Source organism: Lithobates pipiens, unplaced genomic scaffold (assembly GCF_037356315.1).
Source record: "Lithobates pipiens isolate NorthernLeopardFrog02 unplaced genomic scaffold, aLitPip1_a1.2 Scaffold_22, whole genome shotgun sequence".
NCBI classification, from domain to species: domain Eukaryota; kingdom Metazoa; phylum Chordata; class Amphibia; order Anura; family Ranidae; genus Lithobates; species Lithobates pipiens.
The window spans coordinates 208371176-208398119 of NW_027507784.1; the positions used below are offsets into that span (position 1 = coordinate 208371176).

Genomic DNA, 26944 nt, shown 5'->3' on the forward strand with positions numbered 1-26944 from the left:
AATCAAATCCCATCAAAAGAGAGCTCTATTTGTGGGAAGAAAAGGACGCAAATTTCGTTTGGATACAACATTGCATGACCGCGCAATTACCAGTTAAAGCAGTGCAGTGCGAAATTGTAAAAAGACCTCTGGTCCTTAGGCTGACAATTGGACCGGGGCTGAAGTGGTTAAATCATAATGGCAACAGAAACTGACCCTGATCAAAAATTTACACACCCTGGTGATTTTGGCCTGATAACATGCACACAAGTTGGCACAAAGGGGTTTGAATGGCTTTTAAAGGTAACCATCCTCACCTGTGATCTGTTCACTTGTAATTAGTGCGTATGTATAAAAGGTCAATGAGTTTCTGGACTCCTGACAGACCTCTTGCATCTTTCATCCAGTGCTGCACTGACGTTTCTTGATTCTGCGTCATGGGAAAGCAAAAGAATTCTCAAAGGATCTGACAAAAGGTAGTTGAACTGTATAAAACAGGAAAGGGATATAAAAAAGATATTCAAGGAATTGAGAATGCCAATCAGCAGTGTTCAAACTCTAATCAAGAAGTAGAAAATGAAGGGTTCTTTTGAAACCAAACCCCGGTCATGTAGATCAACTAAAATTTCAGCCACAACTGCCAGGAAAATAGTTTGGGATGTAAAGAAAAACCCTCAAATAACTTTAGGTAAAATACGGGACTCTCTGAAAACATGTGGTGTGGCTCTTTCAAGATGCACGATAAGGAGGCACTTGAACGATTGGCTACATGGTCAGGTTGCCAGAAGAAAGCCATTACTACACAAATGCCACAAAGTATCTTACAATACGCCAAACAGCACAGAGACGAGCCTCAAACCTTCTGGCACAATGTCATTTGGTGTGATGAGATCAACAATTTGCTTTTTGGCATCGACCATAATCGCTACATTTGGAGATGAGTCAACAAGGCCTAGGATTAAATGTACACCATTCCTACTGTGAAACACAGAGGTGGATTGTTGATGTTTTGGGGATGTGTGAGCTACAAAGGCACAGGAAATGTTGTCAAAATTGATAGCAAGATGAATGCAGTATGTAATCTAAAAATACCAGAGGAACATTTGCATTCATCAGTCAGGAAGTTGCACATGGGACGTACTTGGACATTCCAACATAACAATGATACAAAACACAAGGCCAGGTTGACCTGTCATTGGCTACAGCAGAATAAAGTGAACGTTCTGGAGTGGCCGTCTTAGTCTCCTGACCTCCAATATCATTGAACCACTCTGGGGAGATCTCAAACATGTAGTTCATGCAAGACAGCCCAAGAATTTACAGGAACTGGAGGCTTTTTAGAAAGAGGAATGGGCAGCTTTACCATCTGAGAAAATAAAGGGCCCCATCCACAAATGCCACAAAAGACTTCAAGCTGTCATTGATGTTAAAGGGGTCAGTACACGGTATTAAGAACTGGGGTATGTAAACTTTTGATCAGGGTAATTTGGGTAGTTTCTGTTGTGATTATGATTTTAAAAAGAGTAAACGCAGTTGATTGATAATAAATGGCTTCAGCCAAACTCTAACCACAAGTGAAAGAGACGTTTTTGTGTTTATCATTCGTACTCTCTGAAAAATGGCCAAGAAATAAATTCTGCCAGGGTATGTAAACTTATGAGCACAAATGTGTGTGTATATATGTATACGATACATACACACACACGGTAAAATAAGTATTGAACATGTCACCATTTTTCTATGTAAATCCTATTTCTAAAGGTGCAATTGACATGAAATATTCGCCACATAACAACCCAAGAAATCCATACATACAAAGAAAATAAGACAAATGCGTTCAGAAATAAAGTTGTGTAATAAAATGTAATAACACAGGGAAAAAGTATTGAACACGCTAACTGACATGTATACAATACTTTCATACAAAATCTTTTGTTGGTAAGGACCGTTTCAAGATGTCTCCTGTATGGAGAAACTAGTCGCATGCATTGCTCAGATGTGAATTTGGTCCATTCTTCCACACAGTCTTCAAATCTTGAAGGTTCCTTGGGCCTCTTCTATGAACGCTGATCTTTTGTTCTTTCCATAGATTTCCTATTGAATTCAAGTCAGGTGATTGGCTGGGCCATTCTAGCAATGTTAATTTTTTTCTTTGAAACCAATTGAGAGTTTCCTTGGCTTTGTGTTTGGGATCATTTTCTTACTGAAATGTCCTCCCTCATTTCATCTTCATCATCCTGGTAGATGGCAGCAGATTTTTATCAAGACTGTCTTGATACGATTTTTCAATCATCCTGATTTCAATGATATGAAGTTTGCCAGTACCGTATGCTGAAAAACAGCCCCACACCTCCAAACTTCACTATTAGTATGGTGTTTATAGGGTGATTTGTAGTGTCATTTGACCTTCAAACATGGTGTGTATAGTTACATTTTGGTCTTATCTGGCCAGAGTATATTCTACCAGTATTTCACAGGTTCACAGAGCTTTAACGTGCTTTTTCTTCAGCAATGGAGTATTGTGTGGTGAGCGTGCACACAGGTTATGGTGATTTGAGTGCATTACTTAATGTTTTCGTTGAAAAAATTGGACCTGCTAATTCCAGGTCTTTATAAAGCTTTCCACAAGTGCTCCTTGGCTCTTGGAAAACACTTCTGATAATTCTTTTCACAATTGCAAGAGGAGCGCCTGCTTGTGGCTGGTTTATGGTGAAATTATATTCTTTCCACTTCCAGATTATGGCTCCAACCGTGCTCACTGGAACATTCATAAGTTTAGTCTGTAATCAATGCCATGAGTATGTTTTGCAACAATAAGGTGGCAAAGGTCTTGAGAGAGCCCTTTGCTTTTCTTCATGTTATCAATACTTTTTCCCCTGTGTCATTTCATTTTATTACACATAACTTCATTTCTGAACTTATTTGGTTTGGTTTCTTTGTATGTATGGATTGCATGGGCAGTACTGACATGTGGTGAACATTTCACATCAATAGTACCTTTTAGAAATGTACCTAAAAAAAAAAAAAAAAAAAAAAAAAAAAAATGCTGGCATGTTCAATACTTATTTTACTTGCTGGGTGGGTTTGATTTAAATCAACTCTATTTGAATCCATGATTTAAATCTCTGGTAAAAAGGCTTGATTTAAAGCTTTTAACACCCCAAAACAATGATCCTGTACCCTTTAAAGAGCGTTATACAGCACAGTGCTTGTACTTTGTCATTTGACCCCCTGTATCAACTGTAATAACCCGCTTGATCCTGCCAGTTTCTACCTTCCCCCTGTACGCTGGCCCCAACATACGCAGCCCTGCTCTGTCTCCCGTGTCTTCTCCCCCTCCCCTGAGTGTCTGCCCATATTAGTGAACCCCTGTGAAATTGTGTGAATGCATCAATGCAGTGCATGTTATCTCAGCTTGCAGAGCTTGGCTTCATTGAATGAGTTTACCAAAAATTTAAATATTGCAGAATACACCCCTCATGCTACATAACTAAGCTCCATTTCAAAAAAGTTTAGCGACTTTAACCGCTTCAGCCCCAGAACATTTTACCCCCTTCCTGACCTGAGCACTTTTTGTGATTATTTTTGACATTTTGCTATAATATCCCCCAAAACTATATAAAAAAAAAATTTTTTTTTCCTCAGTTTAGGCCGATACGTATTCTTCTACATATTTTTGGTAAAAAAAATCGCAATAAGTGTTTGGTTTGCGCAAAAGTCATAGCGTTTACAAAATAGGGGATAGTTTTGTGGCATTATTATTAATTTTTTTTTTTTTACTAGTAATTGCAGCGATCTGCGATTTTTTTTTTTTTTTTTTATTTTTTTTTTTTTATTGTGACTGCGACATTATGGCAGACACGTCGGACCTTTTTGACACATTTTTGGGACCATTGTCATTTATACAGCAGTCAATGCTTTACAGATGCACTGATTCCTGTGTAAATGACATTTCCAGTGAAGGGGCTAACCACTATGGGGCAGGGTAAGGGTTAAGTGTGTCCTGGGACGTGGCTACATGTGACCCGTTCCTGATCTATGCTACCAATCACAGGGAGCAGACACTGTCACTAGGCAGAACAGGGGAGAGGGTTGTTTACATTAGCATCTCCCTGTTCTTCCTCCCCGTGAGACCATCGCGGATATCCCCGCAGTGATGGAGTCCACAGGACCAGCGACCCAACTCACTGAGGTCCCGGCTTGCACACTGCAGCAAATTTAAAGGGACGTACCTGTACTCCTATTTGCCTGTCCGTGCCATTCTGCTGACGTACATCGGCGTGTGCCCCTCGGGAACCGGTTAATCGCATTCCAGTATGGGTCAAAATGCAACCGGTTTTGTTCCATTGTCCAGGACCCCCAAACTGCGGAACTAGGGGTGGGAGCAGACTAATTCCCTCAGGAAACTGTGGTGATGCTGATGACTCCTTGTCTAAGGTGTCAAATGCGGGAGAATCAGCTGTTTCAGTGTTAAGATTGATGGTACAATTTCTTGCTGAATGGTCCACTCCACATTTATGTACCGTTAACTGAGTGTTTGGGTTCGCTAAAGCCTCCACAAGCTGTGCATGCCTTTTTTGTATCTGAGAGGATCACCCAGGTAAACATTATTTTCCCTCCTAAAAGTTTTCACCCTTTATCCCTGTGGTGGAGGAAATTCACTAAGTAGGGTATACCAGCAATTAACACTGTTATATCCTCTGTGAATATGAGTCTGAGTTGTCCAGCAGACAATGCTCAAATGCTTAGGGATCCAAAAGTTCCTATTTAAAAAAAAAATAAAAAAAAATTGTTTTTTTCTCTGGCAGATTGAGTGTCTAAGCCTGCGCTAACAGTAATTGCTTAATCATTGAGAGATCAGTTTAAACAGGTGTTCAAGGTTATCCTGCTTAGTAGGCCCAGGATCTGGCAGCTTTATGGCCTTGCGCCCTTTGCTAAGCACCATGCAGAAGCTCCTGGCTAGTCTTCCTTTTGCAGTGAAATGGCTATTTGGGGATGTTTTGGATAATACATCCAAAGAAATTCTAGTAGAAAAAGTACCCCTTTTGCCATTTAAGAAAATGAGTAAATGTATTTTCGTTTTTAAAGCTCCTTCTGAGCCAGGTGCATCAGCCTCCAGGCAGGCACGACTGCTTCCGCCATCAGATTCAAAAGGTAATCTTCAGGGTTACAGGGACAAAAGAGGTCTTAGGGGAAGAAAACTTATAGAAGATACTGAAGCCTCCTTATGAGGAGGCGCCCCCATTCGCTCAATAGGGGAAATTCTTCTGCCGTTCTCAAGGGTCTGACAGGAAGAGTATCAAGATGAATGGGGGTCTTCCTCAATCGCTCCAAGGTACAAACTGGAGTTCCAAGAGTTCCCATCTCCTCGTTTTCTCAGATCAAACGTTCCTAAGGATCCAGAGAAAAAAGTCTTTCTTTCAAGCACTGGACCATCTTTTGTCAAAAAGTGATCATGGTGGCCCCCATGTAAGAGCAGAAGTTGGGGTTTGGTTAAATCCAAATGGACATTCTGGATCTCAAAAATCTAAATTAAATTCCTGAATATATATATATATATATATATATATATATATATATATATATATATATATATATATATATAAAAATTTCGCATGGAGCCAACTGATTGGTTATCTCCATCCTACAAGGAGGAGAACTTCTGGTGACAATCGACGTCAAAGATGCATACCTCCACCGTGCAGGTGGCACAATACACCGACTATAACTTCTACAGCTGCCTGTGGTATAGGACCAGCAGAACACCAGCAATTAGGGTAGCTTCAGGTGTACACTGTGCAGGTGGCACAATACACCGACTGTAATTGCTGCAGCAGCTGCCTGTGGTATAGGATCAGAAGAACACCAGCAATTGGGGTAGCTTTAGGTGTACACTGTGCAGGTGGCACAATACACAGACTGTAATTGCAATAGCTTCAAAGGAAATTCAGACATTGCCTCCCTGTTTATCTCTCTCTCTTAGCGACGCAACACACTATGCAAGGCTCTCTTTGCTGACGGCACTGTGATTGGCCAAGCATGCGGGTCGTAGTGCATACTTGGCAAATCATCAGCCAGCAATGCACTGCGATGCCGCAGTGAATTATGGGCTGTGAGCGCCACTCGAAATTTGGCACGAACGCCCCATAATGTTCGGATTTTGCCGAACGGGCTTGACTCGAACATGGGTTTGACTCGAACACTCAGCTCATCCCTACTGGTGACTAAGGATGAGCCGAACTGGTTCAGTTCACACCAGAACTTGCAAACAGTCAAATAATTTGGACGAACACCATTAAAAAAATTAGATTTTATTTATATATATATATATATATATATATATATATATATATATATGCATGTATGTATGTGCTCATTTTAAAGGCTTATATGCAAGTTATTGTCATAAAAAGTGTTTGGGGACCTGGGTACTGCCCCAGGGGACATGCATCAATGCAAAAAAAAGTTTTAAAAAGGGCAGTTTTTTCAGGAGCAGTGATTTTAATAATGCTTAAAATGAAACAATAAAAGTGAAATAGTCCTTTAAATATCATGCCTGGGGGGTGTCTATAGTATGCCTGTAAAGTGGCGCAGTTTTCCCATGTTTAGAACAGTGCCACAGCAAAATTACATTTCTAAAGGAAAAAAGTAATTGTCGGGTCTCAGCAATATAGATAAAACTCATAAAAAAATAAAAATTAAAACCAGGCCACATGCCCTCAACATGGGAAGGGTGCTTTGGAACTGATGGGCACTGATGAGGAGGTACTGCTATATAGAACTGATGGGTACTGATAGGTGACACTGATATGCAGCACAGATAGGCAGCACTGACAGGCTTCACTGATAGGCGGCATTGATTCGCATAGACAGGTGGCACTGATCAACACTAATAGATGGCACTGATGATGAAATACTGACAAGTTGTATTGATGGGCACTGATTGGCACTGTGGTGAGCACGGATTGGCACTGTTGTGGGCACTGGCAGGGGTTGCTGATGAGGCACTGACTGGCATCTGATGGGCACTTATTGACATGGTTTGTGGCACATTTGATGGGGCTGTGCTGATAATCAATGTGCTGATTATCAGCACAGAGGCTTCTTACTATGATCAGAAATGTAGTGTGTCAGGCTGACACACAACACCTCTGATCGCCATGCTGAGCGCCCGTGGGCGCGCGCAGGCATGTCATCCTGCTAGACGTCATATGGCGCCCAGTCAGAATAACAGAACCAGCGGGAAGTGGTTAATGCAATAATAATTCCTTGCTCACTAGTAATATCTACTTTTGAAGGTGGAAAATCTTAATTGTCAGTGTTAGCTTTGCTTTCCGGTCTAGCTACTACACCTTGAGCGTTTTACAAAGGTTCTGGCCCCTTTTCTAGCCAGATTAAGGGCCCAATGTATAACGATTATGATTTACCTGAATGATCTGTTCTTGATAGTCCAGTCGGTAGCCTCCTTAGACCAAAGTATGGTCACCACATTAACTACCTGGAATATCTTGGTCAGTTTCTTTAAAACCATGAAAAGGGCTAAGATACTTGGGTCTGATCATTGGTACACCCAGAAAAGGGTATTCTGGCCCCGGGCAAAGATCAGCACCATAAAGGAACTGATTTAGGTGGTCGAAGCGAGATGAACTGTTCTATTCAACTTTGTATGAGGGTGTTGGGAAAAATGGTGGCTTCATCCGAGGCCATTCCTTATGCTCCGTTTCATTTGAGACTGCTGCAAAACATTATCCTATCGGCTTGGAACAAAGGGTTCAAGCTCTGGATTCCCAATGTGTCTGACTCCAAAGCCTTATGGCCACATCACCCTAAAAGCGCCTAATTTCGTCTGATCTTGGAGGCTAAGCGTGGTCCGGCTGGGTACGCCGAAGCCTCAGTTTATGGTTAATATCCAAAAATCTGCAAAGGGGAAAATCCTTAATTCAGTAACCACGGAAGTGGCCCAGATCAAAAATGACCTTGCCCATTATCATGCTAGAAATTCAGGCAGAGCACTTGGTTCTGAGGGCCTGAATGTTTAGTTCATGGTATTGTCCTGCTAGGATTCAATCTGACTATGCCACAGCAATGGCCTATATTAATCACCAAGGGGGCACAAGAAGTTGTGCAGCTCAAGAGGTGAATAATATCCTATCTTGGGCAGAAAACGATGTACTTTTGGCTATCGGCGGTCTTCATTCTAGGAATAGAAAATTGGCAGGCAGAATACTTGAGTCGCCAGCAGTCGTTTCCGGAAAAATGTTTTCTTCACCCTGGTATCTTCCTGTCAATATGTCAAAGATGGGGGATCCCAGACATAGATCTGTTTATGTCCAGGTTCAACAAAGAAATCGACAACTTTGTGTCAAAAACAAAGGATCCAATAGCATGTGGAACAGATGCCTTGCTATTCCTGTGGAATCGGTTCTCACTGATTTCTGCATTCCCTCCTATTCTGCCTGCGTCCAAGACTTCTTTGCAGGATCAAGCAGGAAGTCAGTGATTCTTGTGGTCTCCAACAAGGCCCAAGAAAAATCTTGGTATGCAGGGATCGTAAAGATGACAATAGGGGACCCATAGACCCTACCGCCACACCAGACCTTCTTTCGCATGGTCCGGTATTCCATCCTACTTTACAAACGCTAAATTTAACAGTTTGGCTATTGAGACCCACACTCTGAAGAAACGTGGGCCGTTGGGTTTAGTGGTTTCCATCTTGATTAATTCAGGGGAGCTGGCCTCCATAATTTATATATTATGGGGTCTGGGAAGCATATGTCTCCTGGTGTGAAACCAGGGGTTGCACCCCAGGAAATAGGTCAAAGGTAGAATCATTGACTTTCTGCAGATGGGGTGCAAAATAAAGCTGGCCTTGATTGCTTTCTAAGGACAGGTCTCTGCCTTATCGGTATTATTTCAAGGACCACTTGCTTCTCTTTCTTTGGTTCGTAACTTTATTCAGGGCCGCATTACAAAACTGCCTTTTTTTTGGACTGATACGACATATTACCCTGGTCCTTTTTTGACAAGGAAACTATTTTTCTGGTAGCCATATCTGCTGCAAGAAAGGTATCACAATTGGCTGATTTTTCTTGTAAAGTGCCATATTGTTCACAAGGATAAGGTAGTATGGTGTCCTCATCCTTTTTACTGAAGGTAGTGCCAGGTTTTATCTCAACCAGGTTATTATTCTATCTTAATTTTTTCCAGAACTCTGTTCTATGGAAGAAAAATCACTGCATTCTCTTGATATGGTGAGAGCAGTCTACTTAAAGACGACTGTTCAGATTCGGAAAACTGATGTTTTGTTCGTATTGCCTGAAGGTCCTAAAAGAGGACAGGCAGCATGGAAGTCTACTATTCTAAATGGATTTGACAATTTAATTGTTCTAGCTTATGTTTTAATTCAATCTTATTTTATTGATATAGAGAAAGCAAGATAGAGAAAATGCTAAATAAACAGAATCGTTGTACAATGATACTTAATCGGTAAAAACCAGCTCTGCTACAGTGTTAAACTATCATGGGGTTAAAATGCGTTGTTGAGCTTCGGATTGTTTAGTATAGTGTAAGAGCCTGTATACCAACAATGTCTATTCCAAGTTAAAGCGGGTGTGTGCGCACCACTGTCCTCTGAGTGATGCCCACTCATTACAGGTAGGCTAGGGCTATGTTAATCTGGCCACGTTCTCTCTGGGGGGGAAGCTCTGTGTGTGTCACCATTCCGGTCTAATGAGACTAGAGGTCATGTATTAAATAATTTGGTAGTACTACAACATGTAAGGGGAGGGAAGAAAGAGGGAAGAGAGTAAGGAAAGAGGAGTCAGGACAGTAAAGAGCTTAGGGATTAAGAGGTAGACATTCCACCCTGATTACACAGGTGTATTGGTAGAGTCCTCTGTGGCCCATGGGATAAATTTTGAGGAATATCAAAACATAGTCCACGAGTTCCAGGTCTTGGAAAATTGTTCCTCCCTACCCGTTTCCTGTGCCAAAATTTGTTCCAAACTATTAATTCGGTCCACTTCAATTGCCCAATCCCCCAGGGAAGGCATGCCCGTCGACTTCCAATGTCTGGGCAACACCATTCTAGCTGCCGCCAAAAAGTGTCGCAGAACGTCTTTCTTGACTGACTTAAGTGATCCCGGGAGCAGAGATAGCAGAACCACCTCAGGAGAGGGTGTGATTGAGGTCGCCATGAGTCTGCAGTACAAGTCAAGGATCTTTTGCCAGAACTTCCTCACAGGGGGGCATTCCCACCAAATGTGAAGTAGGGCTCCCCTAGAAGACAAGCAATGCCAGCAAGTATCCAGAAGCACAGAGTTTATCCGGTGCAAAGTCGAAGGGCATCTGTACCTATGGGTCAACAGCTTGAACCCCTTTTCTTGAGAATTGGAGGCTAAGGACATTTTGGGAGTCGGTATGAAGCATTTTTGCCAGTCTACAGGCGAGATGGAGTGGCCCAGGTCTTCCTTCCTTGGCTGTGTTTGGGGGAAGGTCAGGATTGTAAGCCATATGTAAGAGAGAATATAATTTAGACTCTACATGTGTAGGGGGGTGGCCTGGAGCAGCATGCTCTCTAAGTCTGTTAAGTCAGTAAATACATCAGGTAACAATGGGAAGGTGCGAATGAAGGAAATCACCTGTTGCCTCTGCAGCCAATGCGTCGAGGCATGAGAAGATGGGTCAGAGGGAGCGTCATGAGTCAGAGAGGGGTCTGAACGTAGGACTTGGGTAAGTCTTCTGTGGTCCTCCTTACACCAAGGTCCAAAACTTGCTCCCTTGAGGGCCGGTGGAAAAACCGGTGTCCCAAACAGAGGAGTCATGGGTCATGGGTCCCTTCAGGGGAGATAGGGTCTTGGAGGAGTTCATTCAGGTCCAGATTTGTATGGTTTGTCGGGTGAGGTGTCCACGGCAAAGAGATCTATTGGGTTAATATGGCTCTCTATCTGTACCCACAATTTGGAAGAGGTATGATGGAACCGGTTAAGTATACACGTAAGCACAGCTGCTCTATAGTATAAGGAGGCATCTGGGGCTCCAGCTCCGCCACAAACCTTGTTTTTCAGTTTAGACTTTGAAGCAACAAGTCTACTTTAAACACAATTATGTAGCAATCGAGGAAAAATTACTCTTTAATCTAGATGATCTGTAGCACATGACTACACAATGCATAACTGTAGCTAAAGAAAATTTTTAATGATAAAGCGCAATTAAACAATGCACTTGCAAAGCTCAAAGGGACATATGGAAGCTATCAGACAATGTGAAGAACTATCTCTTATCAAGCATCAGTACAGAATATTCCATGCAAGACTAAAAAAGGGTATTCTGCCCTTAACCAACAATGATGCATTACATTTCTGGAAGTCGTTTCAGATAACAGGACACTTTAATTGCACTAAACGCATCTTTTTACTCTGCTTCCTCTCAACGTTCTAAATCAAGTTTGTCCTAAATCCCAAAGGTCCTGCCCCCAGCAATCATCCCTTTTTGTATCCAGCTTTTAATAGTTCACACTAAAGCAGAGGCAGCAAAGATGTAAGCTTATTGCCTCAAAGGGGAAGCAACTGTTAAGGTTTCAAACAAGAGGCCCAATCACAAGTGACCCATGTGCACAAGCTGAAATACAGTAAACAGGTAGTGCAAGCCAAGGCAAAAGTCCAGTTGGAACTCAGACGAAAAGACATGAAGCAGCAGCCATGGCTAAGCTTAGGGTCTTGGTAAAATCTGCAGAGGAAGATGATGTCAATCACCCCATCCTTTAATGACCCTGAAAGCCTGCCGTTTGCTCTAAGCAGCAACACAATTTCACAGATAACCTCAAATCACACACACGGCTGCGATATATCTACCAGTAAAAAACACTACAGTAATCCATAACATGGGTCAGTCATATTTTAGGTGCCTTTCTGCCTCCATGGTTTCCAGAATCTCATGCAACAACCTATGTGGTATTGCAGACCCTGCTACAATGCCTACCCCCACCCCCCAAAAGTCATAGAAACTGTACTATAGCTTGCACCAATGAATGGAGCAGGCAGACCTTTCAGTCAATCATCCATCCTCCATTGAGAGGGCGAACTTCCGGCTCCATTCGCTGTGGCGAACTTGGTAGGAAGTGGGAGCGGTTACCTGTCAAAATCAAGTATCCACTCCCCCCTACATGGTGCCAAATGTGGCCCCAGAGGGGGGGGGGGCAGGACGAGGCAGACAAGTAGAGCCTCCCCATTTTGGGTGGAGCTCTGCTTTCCCGGGGGCCAGTTAACCTGTGTAGTGCATTTTTGATGCAGCACGTTTTTATATTGTTTTAGATACGTTTTTAGCCGCATTACTATTGAACTCTGTTAGAATGCACAGGTTTAAAGACCTGCATGCTGCGTCTTTGATGCGCTTTCTTCAAAACGCGCATTCTAATAGATTGTAGCACATGGTAGCACATCTAAAAATGCTCATAAAGCTGTGTCAACGCACTGCACATGTAAACCACCCCTAACAATATTTAACAGTATTAAGTTGATGGCAAAGGAAGTTCTTATAAAGACTGCAGTCGTGGAGCCTAAATTTGGTATTCCATACAAGATTTAATAGTAACGTATGGCCTGTGAGCTCTTTTATTTATTATTTGTACTGGTCAAAAAAAAAATACCTCGAACACCAAATTGCAGTGTAACATAACTTTTCAGTTTTTATTCTTTTGGGAATATGGAGCACTGGACCAATGTACAATAATTATGATATGTGAAGGTGATATGCTGTCACTCATTTTGCCCACTAGGATATAAAACGATTCCATGGCTGTAATGGGGAGTTTTGAACAAAAATTGGGCTCCCGGTCACTTTTGTGCTTTTCAAAGCTTTAATGTGGAACTTGCAAGAAAGTAGAAGGAGAGAGGTTTAGGGGTCTCAGATACCAGTAGCAGATCACTTACAGACAAGATTCCTTGAATCTGGAAAACATACCGCTTCACAGTACCAGGAACTTTAAGACATGTTTTCAGATGTAGAACAAGATCAGCTTCAATGTCAGATGTTTAAGCTGACATGGCGACACTTTTAGCACATTGTTAGATTCTGGCGCATCCTCCAAACGTGTCACAGGGCCCTCCGGAGAGATCTGCCTTCATCTTGGCTCTCTCCAGCAAGGGTCTTCCCTTGGGTCTTCTCTATTTTGCTTGGCTTCTTCCACGCCGGGCAAGACAGTCTAAGGACCATCTCAGAATTAGTAGGCCCCAGACAGATTTCTGGGCCTACACGCAGAGCTCATTTTAGCACCACCTCCTCAGGCAAGAGAGCGAGCACATGGCCCAGCCCAAATATATATACTCTCTCAGAATGCCCCAGTGGCCAAGAACCTCCAACTGGGCTGGCTGGAAGAAAAATAAATATTCGTAACTCAACCTAGTTGTACTATCTCATTCTGGCCTGTGGTACCAGTGACACCTACTTGCTGAAAGTAAGAAATATATATTTTTTTTAAGGATCCCCAATATGTTGCTTAGCGTTAAAAGGGCTAGTGGAGGTTCTCTAATTGTGCTTGCTACATATGAATTCTGCATATCCATTTGCTGCTGCAAAAACATATTGACCCTTTTCTAGTATATGAAGCCTCCACTGACTTCTACTGCAACTTTCACTAGTTTGCCATAAATACAGTAATTAAGGTTACATGTACTCTGACAAAAAGTAGAAAGTGCCTTGTACTGATTAAATGCTTTAAAACCCAACCTGATTTTGCCTAACATAATTATGGGTAGTGCTGTGAAATTGTGTAACGTGCAAGAAGCACTTGTATGATGACTACCTATATTTGAATACCCTCTATTTGTAATGATGCTTAGCATCAGCTCAATGGTGTCACTCTGACATACGTACCAATATCATGCCAACAAACCATATCAATAATCTACTATTAATGCCTATTTAATGTTAACATTCCTCAACTAGACCAGTTCCATAATTTAAAGGGTCCATCAAATTCTTTCTGGTTTTACTAATCAGTTTTACTTTTGCATGTATATTCATATTAAATATATTGATGGGCATGATTGTGTGGCTATCATTATTAAAGGAATCCTATATTATTCTTTTGTATCATTCTACAATTTGACAGGTGCATGCAGAATCAGTTCTGCCTAGGGTAACTCATCAGTTATTCCCTTTTAATTATGTACAAAGGGTAAATGTGTAAACCCCTCATTCAAACCATGTTGGGGCTTATAAACTGAGGCAAAATATCAATTTCACCTCTGTTTAAAGCCAGATTTTATCCACCACTTTTTTTTTCTGTATCCCATTGAAATAATCCCTTATGTTTATCATTGGATAACCACAATCATGTGCTACCTCCTATCATGATCTAATGTGTTTGTGTTTGTGTTTTTTTTTATTTTATTTTTTTTAATATACAATCTGAACATTTTCCTGAATTTATCTATTGTATCTTTCTTTTGACGTGGCAATTCTGTGTTTAGAAATTATTTTGCTTGCTTCCTGAAAAAATAGACCAGATTTAAACCAAATCAATCTTTAAGGAATTGTAATCAATGGTCCTATACAAGCAAAACGAGGCAGGTAAAGAACAGCTTTTAGATACAGACATCCTGGTAAAATCTGAAGGAGAAAATGGGGCAAATACTGTTTGTCCTCTATATAAATGACTTCGGATCATGTGAAGGTTTTAGAAATGCATGTAAATTTGTTTTCCCAGAAATTGGCATTTAAAAAGGGATACAAGAGTAAAAGAAAAGTACCATCCTTGACCACTTAGTAGAAAATTGAGAGCTTGAGATTGTTAGAATCTTTAGAAGTTGAAAGTTCTTTTGGGACCCCAGAAGTGAAGAGCACCGTCACAAGACCTGAAGTTGAAGACTGGTTTTACACCACCTCATGCACAGGGTGAAAATGTTCAAATCTCTATAAAGCTAGTGGGAAATTAATTGGGACGTGCGTTTTAAAAGAACTGCTTGCAGATTTTGAGAAATGAGGAACTATGAGATAGATAGTTCATGAAACATCTACCTAGTAAATATATTCAGGAATTGAAAGACATTTTAAAGGAAGCATTGGATCAAGGATTTATGTTTAGGGGTGAATTTAAGTATAGCTGTAAGACGTAAAGCTGGGCACTTGGTATACATTTATCGTTTGGACATTGCACTATTTATCCACTATTTTTGGCCATTTTTTGATGGATATTATATTTATGCATTGAATAATGTTATGCATTTGCACTTTATTGTATGAATTTGTTCTTTGTCACTTTTGGTGACATCTTATGTTTGTTGATATCACAGATCATATTATGGTATAGCATATAGCACTTACCTAGGGGAGCATGCTTTAATGTATTAATTAATTTCTTCTTCTATGGTTATTTACCCACAACGATCAGCTCTCAGATTTAACTACTTACCACTCTACAATCTGCACAGCTAAGGGTAACCCCTTGTTTACCATTTGGTATACACTCTGACATTAATCTTTGGCTACATATCAAATGACAGTTTTGGCTACATAGCATAATAGTATGTAGCACTAAGCCCTGAAGGAGCTTCTGAATTTTTCTTGGCTTAACGATTTACCTCCTCCAGCTCATACACGTTGTCCTTGTCTAGGGGTTCCCAGGGTTGATAATCCAGTAACTGTAGAGACCGACACTTGAATTCCTTGTTAGGATTTTTATTTTGCATAAAACGGTTGAACAAACTCAGTCTCTAAATTGAGAGTAGAGGGTATCAGGGTAGTGTTTAGCTCAGGTGCTTGGAACTGCTGACTTCAACAAAAGTCTCTCGCTATGTACACAATCCAGGGAACAGCCGCTCGCAACTGGACTCTTTAACTGTTGGATGAATCCTTAAGTTTGGGTTTAGCAGCCAACAGGTAATTCTAGCATTCAAAGTCTCTCACACAGACTTGGTTGGAAACTTAGTTACAACTGGAAGGGTAGGAGTAGGAACTTTTCTTACTGTACCAGAATCTTTCAGCCGGTCTGGTGATACTGTAAGAATTGTGGATTCAATCCATGTCCATGGCAGCTCAGCTTCCAGGCCCTTACCGAGCAGCCAGCCTTGTGCGTGGCTCTCTCACTGAAGAGTCCTCCCCTGGTCGCGTGTAGAGTTGCTGGGCCTCTCTAAAATCTGAGACTGCACCGGAACACCTTAGAATCCTCCTTCCAGTTACTGCGCCTCAAACTAGCCAGTTCTGAGGCTCGGAAATAGATGGATCCGCACCCCTGGCCATGAAGTCCCCCAGGGGCTGGTCAGGAGGACCACGGAGTCAGCAACAACTTTTGGACCGCAACCCTGAACCACGTGACTTCGGCACCTTAAGTACCCTTTCCCGGATTACGCAGTGAGACAAACGCACCCACTGATTGGTTCCGAGATAGGGATTGGTACCCAATGGTTCCAACTAGACTGCGTTCTATAGCCTCCCACAGGTGTACAACCCCACCTATGACCAGTCAGAACTTCTATACAGACCAGCCAAACTCATGCCAAAGTACAATTTAGCACGATTAGTCCCAAAACTCATTACAGTTTTGGGCAAAAAAACTAAATTTGAACACAGCGCATACTCATTAGGAGTACCGGTGCTACAAGTACAATTAAAATCATTGTTTAAATATACTCTCCCACATTTGCTCCATAAATAATTACAGAGGCAGGGTTGCTTAATTAAAAACAATTGAGTGTAAATAACCCAGTATGGAGTAAAACTCACAAAATATCTTGCCCAAATGGAAAAAATGTATACCTACAAAACATCCTAAATGTTTAATAGTTTCTTATAACTACTTTATATAACTGTTTCAAAACCGGTCAATATCCAATCTTTTATTCAGACCAAATGTTGCTCTTGCATTCGATGTGTGGATCCACCACACTGCCTGTTGTAATGATACCCTTTGAGTGTCCCATTAACCCATTCTGTTCCAAAAATTAAATGCTTCTAAATTAAATGTATTCTCGCTGGGGATGTGATGCTTGGGGGGGGGGGGGGGGGAACATGATGGTGATCTACAAATACCTAAATGGGGATCCCAGCATAGGAAAAAGCTATTCAGTCCCAGAAAGTATATGAGGACTCAGAACCACACATTGAGACTGGAGAAGTGGTTTAACTTTAAACTGTGCAGAAGGTTCTTCACTGTCCGTGCAGTAAGAATGTGGAACTCTCTCCCACAATTGGTGACGGCTGCGGGGAGTATGGATATTTTTTAAAAGCTTCTTGGATGTATATCTTAAACACAACATACAGGGATATGGGACACTGACACAAGTACACCTACTAGAGGTCGACCGATATGGGTTTTTCTCTGGCCGATGCCGATATTTAGAAATCGCGATGGCCGATATGTTAGGCCGATTTTTTTTTATTCTCCCCCCCCCCCCCCCCTTCATCTCATAAAATCAAAGTTGGACACCTTTCACACTGGGCATTTTTCAGGCGATTTTGGGCTTAAAATAGCGCCTGTAAATTGCCTTCAAAACGGCTCCCCTGCAGTCTGTGTGAAAGCCTGAGTGCTTTCACAATGAGGAGATGCGCTGCAGCATCTTTGGAGCGGTGTAAACCGCTCCTCCACTACTCCTGCCCATTGAAATGAATGGTCACCACTGCTGAAGTGCATGCAATGCGATTTTGCAGCAGTGCTTCACTTCCCCGCTAGCAGCCGAATAGCGGGGCTAAAATGACGGTAAATCGTTGCTAAAACTTGCAGCGTTTTACGTCAACGCCTGCCCGATCCAGTGTGAAAGCAGCCTTAATAAGTGATGCAGAAAATGTCTTACACATTTATTAAACAAAACAAACCTCCAATCAGTTCACTTGTATGTATAATTTAGATAAAAAAAAAAAAAATAACTATTTATTAAATGCACAAAAACAGGTACTCAAAACTTTTGGACGAAAAAAAAAAAGGGCTAACTTGCGTTTGAAAGACCTCTGCGCAAATACCGCGTCACATAAAATATTGCAACAACCGCTATTTTATTCCCTAGGGTCTCTGCTAAAAAATATATGTATAATTTTTGGGGCTTCTGAATGATTTTCTAGCGGAAAATACAGGATTTTTTCTTGTAAGTGTCAGAAAAGATTTAGTCTTTAAATGGTTAAACTGAGAGCTTCTACACAGGGAGTTCAGCCCATTGAAGAAGAAACATTGTATCACTTTGATCTTTTCTTGGCAGCCTGCCCAGAGAGGAGGAAAGTCCTTCACTGATGTCCTCAGGCAACTTACATTGACTTCTATTACAGAAGTCTTTTGCAAGTCGCGCTGAACATGTAATTGGCTTTTTTATCAGCACAATCAGCCGATGCCGATTAATTAAAAAATGCCAAATATCGGCCGATATATCGGTCGACCTCTAACACCTACACAGGTTGAACTGGATGGACTATTGTCTTTTTTCAACCTTACCTACTATGTAACTAAATTACCATTATGCATTTCTCTAAAATGGTTTAAAACATTAGATGTTTTTGACATTTAAGTTGTTTGTATCATTAAAGTGTTCAGAAAATCTAACTCTGAGGGGGTGTATGGTGCATCCAACATATTAAACTTTATAGGCACCACACTCTCACATAAACAGACTTAGTCCTGCAATTAAGCATACATATTTGCCAGCACACCACGGATCGACAAGGAAAAGTGCACCGTTTCGGAACCGCGCAAGGGGTCCTGCGCAGCTCCGAAACATTGCACTTTTCCTTTGTGATGTGATTCTCTGCATTAAACCTTTTGGATGATAATTTGTCAATCCGTGGTGTGCTAGCGAATATGTATGCTTGTTTGATGCTTCCCCGTTGGTGAATTATACGTTGGTGCTTTCCTTATGTTCCCTGCAATACATGCAGGTGTTATGGCCACAGCCATAAGACCTTTTTGCAGATAGCCATTTATTAGATATAAAAACACCCTCTGAGCAGTACAAAGGGATAACATGCTGCCTACAAAAAACACACTACCAAAGAGGTTGGAGAGTGCTGCTCACCCCTAGAACAAACAAAAAAAAGGAACAAATTCCCCTGCAGTGGGGTTTTTTGGCAGCCAAAAATAAATATAAATGTATTATGTAAAAAGATTTCAATGTTTATTAATGCATAAAAACATATGGCACACTGGTTAAAACATGAGCTCCACTGGACAAATGATAAAAAATAATAATAAAGAACAATAATAATGAGGAGGAGATGTACATATACAGACAAAAATTTCATACAAGCACTGTACAAGATTGCAGACAGTGGAAATATGACTTTCGCGCGATTCAACCCGCTATAGGGGTCTTTTTCAGAGGGATGGTCTGCTATGGAGAAAAAATATCGTAAGTGTACAGTAAGTGCTGCCGATATTGTGTTTCCCAGCGACAGGCTTCTCTAACCAGTGTGAGCCCGTCGCGCTGGTTATCGCGCTGGCAGCAATAGGAAAATGTATAAAGGGAAAACTAGTGCGCTCCACCTAATATGTCATAGGAAGACTAAATACAAAAAATGATGTACATAGGAAGCAGCCAGCATCAAAACAGTGATCTCAGCACCAAAAATGAGTATATAAATTAATAAAAATGCGGCGCTACCTAAAAGTGCTATCCCAAAATAAATGTAAATCAGATAATATCCACTAAATGCAACATAAATAATATAGGAAATAAATCAATATAAATAATCCAAATAAAAATGAACGTGTAACCAATATGTGTACAAAAATGATGAATAAAAATCAGTGAAAAAATCAATCTAATGGTTAAATAGAAATAATCTGCATTAATAATCCAAATATAAACAGACGTATAAAAAATATATAATATATATATAAAAATATGAGGTGAAAGTTCGTGAAAAAAGGCAAATAAAGTGATTATTTAAATAATCAATATAAACACGTGATTGTCCATTAAATAACGTGCACTGACGACTGGTAAACTTGCAAAAATAAAGTTCATGCAGAAAAGTGTGAAAATCAATTCCCAAAAGTGGCAATCCACTGCAAACTTCAGTGCTTAATGGGTGCACCACCTATTTCCCCCAGCCTCTCACCTCCAATAACTGGTAAATAGGCACTGTGTATAAAGATAGCTGCTGGCTTCTTATTCATTCAGTCACACTGCTCCACCGCTGTTAGTGTTTCACTGTATGGCTATGTATTACATGCCCTCCCAATAGCTCCAGGATGTCCAAGCAGTATAGAATAGAAGAACACAGAGGGCTTTCATGTGTAGTATTTCGCTATTTTATTGTAATAAAAGATAAAATCCACACTTACATCAACATATACAGCAGAGTGTGCAGCAGACGCGGACTTCCGGTTTCGGCCGTAACCGGAAGTGATAGGTCCGACACCAAATTCCTTCTCTGACGCGTTGCGTTACAGCACGTAACTTTTTCAAAAATTATTTCTATTTAACCATTAGATTGATTTTTTCACGGATTTTTATTCATCATTTTTGTACACATATTGGTTACACGTTCATTTTTATTTGGATTATTTATATTGATTTATTTCCTATATTATTTATGTTGCATTTAGTGGATATTATCTGATTTACATTTATTTTGGGATAGCACTTTTAGGTAGCGCCGCATTTTTATTAATTTAAATAGGAAAATGTAATTTTCCTATAGTAGCGAGCAGCGATAATGTCGCCTCACTAATGAAGCCTGCATGCCTGGGGGGGCATACCAGGCCCTTAGGTCCGGAAGGGATTTTAAGGGGAATTCCCTCTTCGGTTCTTGCCGGGCCTCCGCTTTCTTCCTTTAGCTCTTTTACTAGCGGAGGCCCGGTCTTCCTTCGCCGCCGCCCCTTCTTCCGACTTTGGGAGTCTTGTCCCCCTCTTCGGTTCTTCTTGCCAGGCCACCGCTTCTTCTTCTAGCTCTTTTACTAGTGATGATCCGGTCTTCTGCTGCCGCCTTGCGTTGTTCTTCTGCTCCTTCCTTCTTGAGATGTTGACTCAATGCTCTCTCCGGCCGCAATGCCAGGGACGCGGTGTGCGGCGACTTGTATAGGGACAAGGGGCGGGGTCACCGGTTGATGTCACATGGTGACCCCGCCCCCTTATGTCATCGCAGTCCCAGCATCCTCCAGGTATGCAGGCTTCATTAGCGAGGCGAGGCGACATTATCGCCGCTTGCTCGCTACTATGACATGAAATTACATTTTCCTATATTTGAGGACAAGGTGCTTTGGGGTGGGGGGCCATGCGGCCCCCCCTTCCCCAAAGCACCCCCCATGTTGAGGGCACACGGCCTGGTACGGCTCAGGAGGGGGGGTGCTCGCTCGTCCCCACCCCCTTTCCTGACCGGCCGGGCTGCGTGCTCAGATAGGGGTCTGGTATGGATTTTGGGGGGGACCCCACGCTGTTTTTTTTTCGGCGTAGGGGATTCCCCTTAAAATCTCTACCGGACCTAAGGGCCTGGTATGCCTCCAGAGGGGGAACCCATGCCGGGTTTTTTTTTTTTTTAATTTGCGTTGAGTTCTCCCTTAGGATTCATACCAAATACAGTGCCTGGTATTGGCGGGAATCCAATTCGGATCCCCGCACCAGTGTGAACCCGGCCAGCGATGCTTGTCGCTTATCGGGAAAGGAAAATAAACCTTTTTCCTTTCCAGATGCCAGCCGGCTCGGCACTGGCTCCCACGATGGGGCTCGCAGGGTGTCAATCTCGCCAATAAAAGCGGCGAGATTGACACAATATCACGGTCCCCTACTGTATATATTAAAAATTACTTCAATACAATGTAGGTACCTAATACCATAGTTTAGTTACCCGGTATTGTACACCCAAAAAGATGGAGAAAACATTCACAGTGGAAATCCTTCTCAGGGATAGACCGCTTGTTTCTCCCCCCACAGGGTGCCCCGAAGCTCCCAAATGCCACCGCACACCAGGAAAAGAAGCACAGTCGGAGTCTAATGATGTGGCTTACGAGAGGTCACACTTTTCATATTTTCATATTTTATAAAAATACTTATTCATATATGTATAAACATGCCTATAAGTATTCAGCATGAAGGGAGGTATCAAGTGGTCCCAAATGCCCAAGGGAGGTATTACTTGCCCATGAAGCCTATGTGTAGAACTAAGAAGAGAAAAAAAAAGGGGGGGGGGGGGCAGAAACCAATGTGAAAAAAGCAACCATTAAATAACCAACCGATAAATAAAAAATAAAAAAAAAACAAGGTGACAAGGCGGATGGTAAACAACAAAAAAAAGGCCATGCATCAGGTGTTAAGGATGAAGTGGATTACCAGTGAAGACAGCATTGGTGAGACAGATTGGTGTGTGCTCCAGTGTATGTAGCAATTTAGCATCAGGAGTATAAAAAGTGTGTGGTAAGTGTGAGTGAAACATGTAAGACAAAAAAGTGAAAATTAGTGAATGTGACAAAGGGGTGCACTAGAGAAACAACAGAGTGGCTAATCACGTGCACATATATTGCAAAACAAACAAAAGTTATTACGTAAATTATTACCTGAATTGATTATATAAGTAAAGGACCCCGGAGGGAGGGGACTGTAAGAGAAGACCCAGCCCGGGATGGGTCATAAACACAATCACCCTCTAATATTCAGAGTCCAAAAGGGCAAATCACCCAATCTATGAATAAATCAAATCAACAGCATGCGTATACATACTTAGGTGTACTCGTATTGTAAAAAAAATATATATATATTTATTATCCAATGGGTACCATGTCACCAAGATCCATCATACTACGTCAAGATCTTCAAGATACAATAATATATATATATATATATATAAAATCTATACCTAGATATAGATGTCTGCTGGAAAAATTACAGCCATCTTTAAGGATGGTGTAGAGATCTTTGCCTGCATAAAGGATAGGAAGATGTTTGATTGTAACTATATGGTGTTATTCTGCAAAAAAAAAAAAGTCAGCACAAAGTTGACTTTATTACTATACTGTGATTAATATCTAGATTTAGGACCACTATGTCTACTAATCAAATCTGACCTATCTATCTGAAGCTAATTTTCTACTCCGCTCTCTATAACCATGTTCCTTAACCACTTGGGTACCGCGCTATTGCCGAATGACGGCATTAGCGCGGACCTAGATTTCCAGGACTACGTCTATTGACGTCGTCCTGGTTACGAGCGGCCTGCGCGCCCCCTGAGGGGCGCGCGCGGCGCGCTCTGTGATCGGCGAGTCCGTGAGACTCGCCTGATCACCGATCCGTGTAAGGGGTCGATCCCGACCCCTTATCACGTGATCAGCTGTCAGCCAATGACAGCTGATCATGTGATAGAACGGAGCCGGTAATCGGCTATTATTCCTCCTCGCGCTGACAGCGCGAGGAGAAAAAAAAAAAGCCGATCACCGGCGGCCGTGATCGGGACATCAGTCCCGATCACGGCCAGCAATGAAAGGCACCACATGCCACCTGCCAGTGCCCACCTGCCTCCCGCAGTGCCATCCTGAAAAATAACAAAGTAAAAGTAAGTGCCCCCCGTCTGTGCCCATAATGCCCACAGTGCCACCCACAGTGCCACCCCACAGTGCCACCCCACAGTGCCACCCACAGTGCCACCCAATCTGCCTCAAAGGTGCTGCACCCCAGTGCCGCCCATCAGTGCCCAGCAGTGCCGCCCAGCAGTGCCGCCCATCAGTGCCCAGCAGTGCCACCTATCAGAGCCACCTATCAGTGCCACCTATCAGTGCCCATCAGTCCCATCTATCTGTGGTACCTATCAGTGCCCATCCGTGCCACCCATCCGTGCCACTTATCCGTGCCACCCATCCGTGCCATCTTATCTGTGCCCATCTTTGCCCATCAGTGCCGCCTTATCTGTGCCCATCGGTGCCGCCTTATCTGTGCCTATTAGTGCCGCCTTAACTATGCCTATCAGTGCCCACAAGTGCAGCCTATCAGTGCCCACCAATGCAGCCTATCAGTGCCCACCAATGCAGCCCATCAGTGCCCACCAATGCAGCCTATCAGTGCCGCCTTATCAGCGCACTTCAATGAAGGAGAAAAATGACCCGTTTGCAAAATTTTATAACAAACTATTAAAACATGATTTTTTTTTTTTTTGCATCTTTTTTTGTTTGTTTAGCAAAAAATAAAACTCCGAGCTGTAACTAAATACCACCAAAAGAAAGCTCTATTTGTGGGAAAAAAATGATAGAAATTTCATTTGGGTACAGTGTTGTATGCCCGCGCAATTGTCATTCAAAGTGCATCAGCGCTGAAAGCTGAAAATTGGTCTGGGACTGAGGGGGGTTTAAGTGCCCAGTAAGCAAGTGGTTAAAGTGTTACTAAACCCAGGACCCTGCATTCACTATATCGGTTCTCCCATAGTACACAAAACATGGAAATGCAATAATGTTAGTAAAAATAAACTCAGTGCATGGTTAAAGTTCGTAGGAGATGTTTTTTTACAACAGCTGTCCTATCAGGATTCAGGATTCCTGATCCTCTGTTTGGACAGTGCTGTTTGGCCTTGTGCTGATCACATGCACTCTCCCAAGGAGAAAAAAAACACTCTAGCGCTAAACACCAAACTGAGAATGTGCAGCCTGACTCCAGTAACTGTCTTATGGGAACAATGCAAGACGAGGATGATCTGTATATACAGGCGTGTGCTTTTCCAAATCATGTCCAATCAGCTGACTTTACCACAGGTGGACTCCAAGTTGTAGAAACGTCTCAAGGATGATCAGGGGAAACAGGATGCACCTGAACTCAATTTTAAGTGTGATGGCAAAGGCTGTGAATACGTGTGTGTGTGTGTGTGTGTGTGTGTGTTTTTGTTTTTTCCTTTCTTTTTAATAAATTTGCAAAGATTTCAAACAAACTTCTTTCACATTGTCATTATGGGGTATTGTTTGTAGAATTTTGAGAAAAATAATGAATTTAATCCATTTTGGAATAAGACTGTAACATAACAAACTGTGGAAAAAGTGAAGTGCTGTGACTACTTTCCAGATGCGCCACACACAAACAATAGTAAACTGAAAGGTTAAACTTTTAATAGCTCCTTTCAATTAATGGCACCGGTCTAATTGAGGAATATAAATCTTGAATAGGTATTAACCGTAGGTACCAATGACAGAGTATGCCACATGGAAGACTGTTGAGCGGGTACATCAGTGGGAAGTGATGATGTCATAGAGCTGATGCCAAATGGCATTTTAGTTTAAAATGGGGAATTCAAGTGGTGGCTTCTATTTTAAATCCACAATGTCAGCCCAGCACTACCACCTGATGAAGCCTTTTTTAGACTAAACATGTTGTATCACTTTATTAGCACAAGGCACTTTCTACTTTCTGTCAAAGTACAGGTTACGTGTATTCTTTACAGAGAATTTGTGAAAGTTACGTTAGAGGGATCGCAGTAGAAGTGATGGGGGTTTCATAGGAGATTGACATATGTAGAAGAAAATTAATATGAAGATAAGCATGTATATGTAGTAAGTAGAATGGGAGCGGTTCAGTTATAAATCTTTTCGGATGGATTTTTATCCTATTCTTAACTCAGATTGATCCTCTTGGAGCTCTATTTCTTGTGCTGTCTACTCTGTACCTTTACCCCCCCCCCCCCCCCTCCTTTTTTTTTTTTTTTTTTTTTCTTCTTTCCTCCTCCTTCCCTCTTTAGACACACTAGATGTCCTATTTTTCTACTCTATCCTAGGCTATCCCTTACTATAAGGAGGTCTTTGTAACACCCCTGCCTCCTAGCAGTGATGTGTTTTGGTTGTACCACCTCCATGAAGTGTGTGTGTCGGCCCTTGAACTTTAGTTCTATCATATCAATGTGGTTGCATCTCTTTGCACTTTTGTCTTTATGCATTTTGAATGTTTCTACCAGTGGATGTTTCATAACTTGTTGACATGTCATTCTGTTATGTTTTCTTGCATACCTCCAAATTAAAAATGTAAAGGGGCATCACATAACTTTTTTTATTTTTAGCTATATTCATATAGTTATTTGGCAGACATGAGTGTATTTTTCTGACATTGATGGGCCAAAAGAAATGTAAAATTATATTTTCAGTCCTTTAATCAATTTGAAAAGAAAGGTGCAAAACCTCATTCCTATAAAAAGTACAAAACCACTACATGTATCCTATAGCATAAGAAAGTGGCTACTGATTGTAATGGTCTAGAGCTTCTGCAATATTTTTCACCTTGAGAAACTTGTATGACACTCCTTACATTGAATTACAGCTTGTCGTAGTACCCAATCAGAAAATAACAGCTGTAGTGTATCCAATGAATTTTCATTTTAGGGCTGGATCACACCAGAACGCGATATGGGAAAAGTGGGTTCCATGTGTATATCCCGCACCATGTTCGAAACGCACTGCCTTTGCAATCCGCAATGGATGTCAGTACATTTGCTGTGTTTTTGCCTGGTGCGTTTTTAAAAAGAAATGCATGCATTACTTTTTGTACATTCTTGTGCAATTTGTAGCCAATTCAAATTTGTAGGCTACAACGTTGCATTGCAGGGAACTGCACAGGAACACAGACCCACGTTTCTGTGCAATTCTTGTGTGAACCATCCCCTAAGGTAGAATCCAGTAGTAATGGCAGTGTAACAGTCCCACCAGCAGAGGAAGCTAACGCAATTTCTCAATGCTCCACTGTTAGCGGTCTTTCATTGGATTGAAAAATTAAGATTATATTGTTTCTTAGTTCAGACATTTTGATAAATTATGTCTACTTTCCATAGTTTCTTAATTCTTCAAGTTCAAGTTTTATCTTGTTTAGTTTGGAAACTTTGATAATTTTCTATTTACTAATTTTCAAATACTTTGTATTATGAATTTGATTTTTTTTGTTTTCTTTTCTAGGAATTAATTAAACAGCTTAACAACATACAGGTAAGAGGCATGCTACATACATAGATACAATTAATGAAAAGTATTTCAACTTGCTTTCCTATACAAGTTCAAATATTAAACAGGACTTGTCACATCAATGGAATTGTT

At 41.5% G+C, this 26944-nt stretch overlaps 1 protein-coding gene across 2 annotated transcripts in view; it reads left to right on the forward strand.

Annotated features, from left to right (window-relative positions):
* Positions 1-26944, forward strand: part of ABAT (4-aminobutyrate aminotransferase) — a 375139-nt gene that overhangs the window by 232857 nt on the left and 115338 nt on the right. For both annotated transcript variants that reach the window (XM_077448835.1, XM_077448834.1), the window contains exon 4: positions 26807-26836. In XM_077448835.1, the coding sequence (XP_077304961.1) occupies positions 26807-26836 (30 nt within the window). The remainder of the gene's footprint in view (positions 1-26806; positions 26837-26944) is intronic.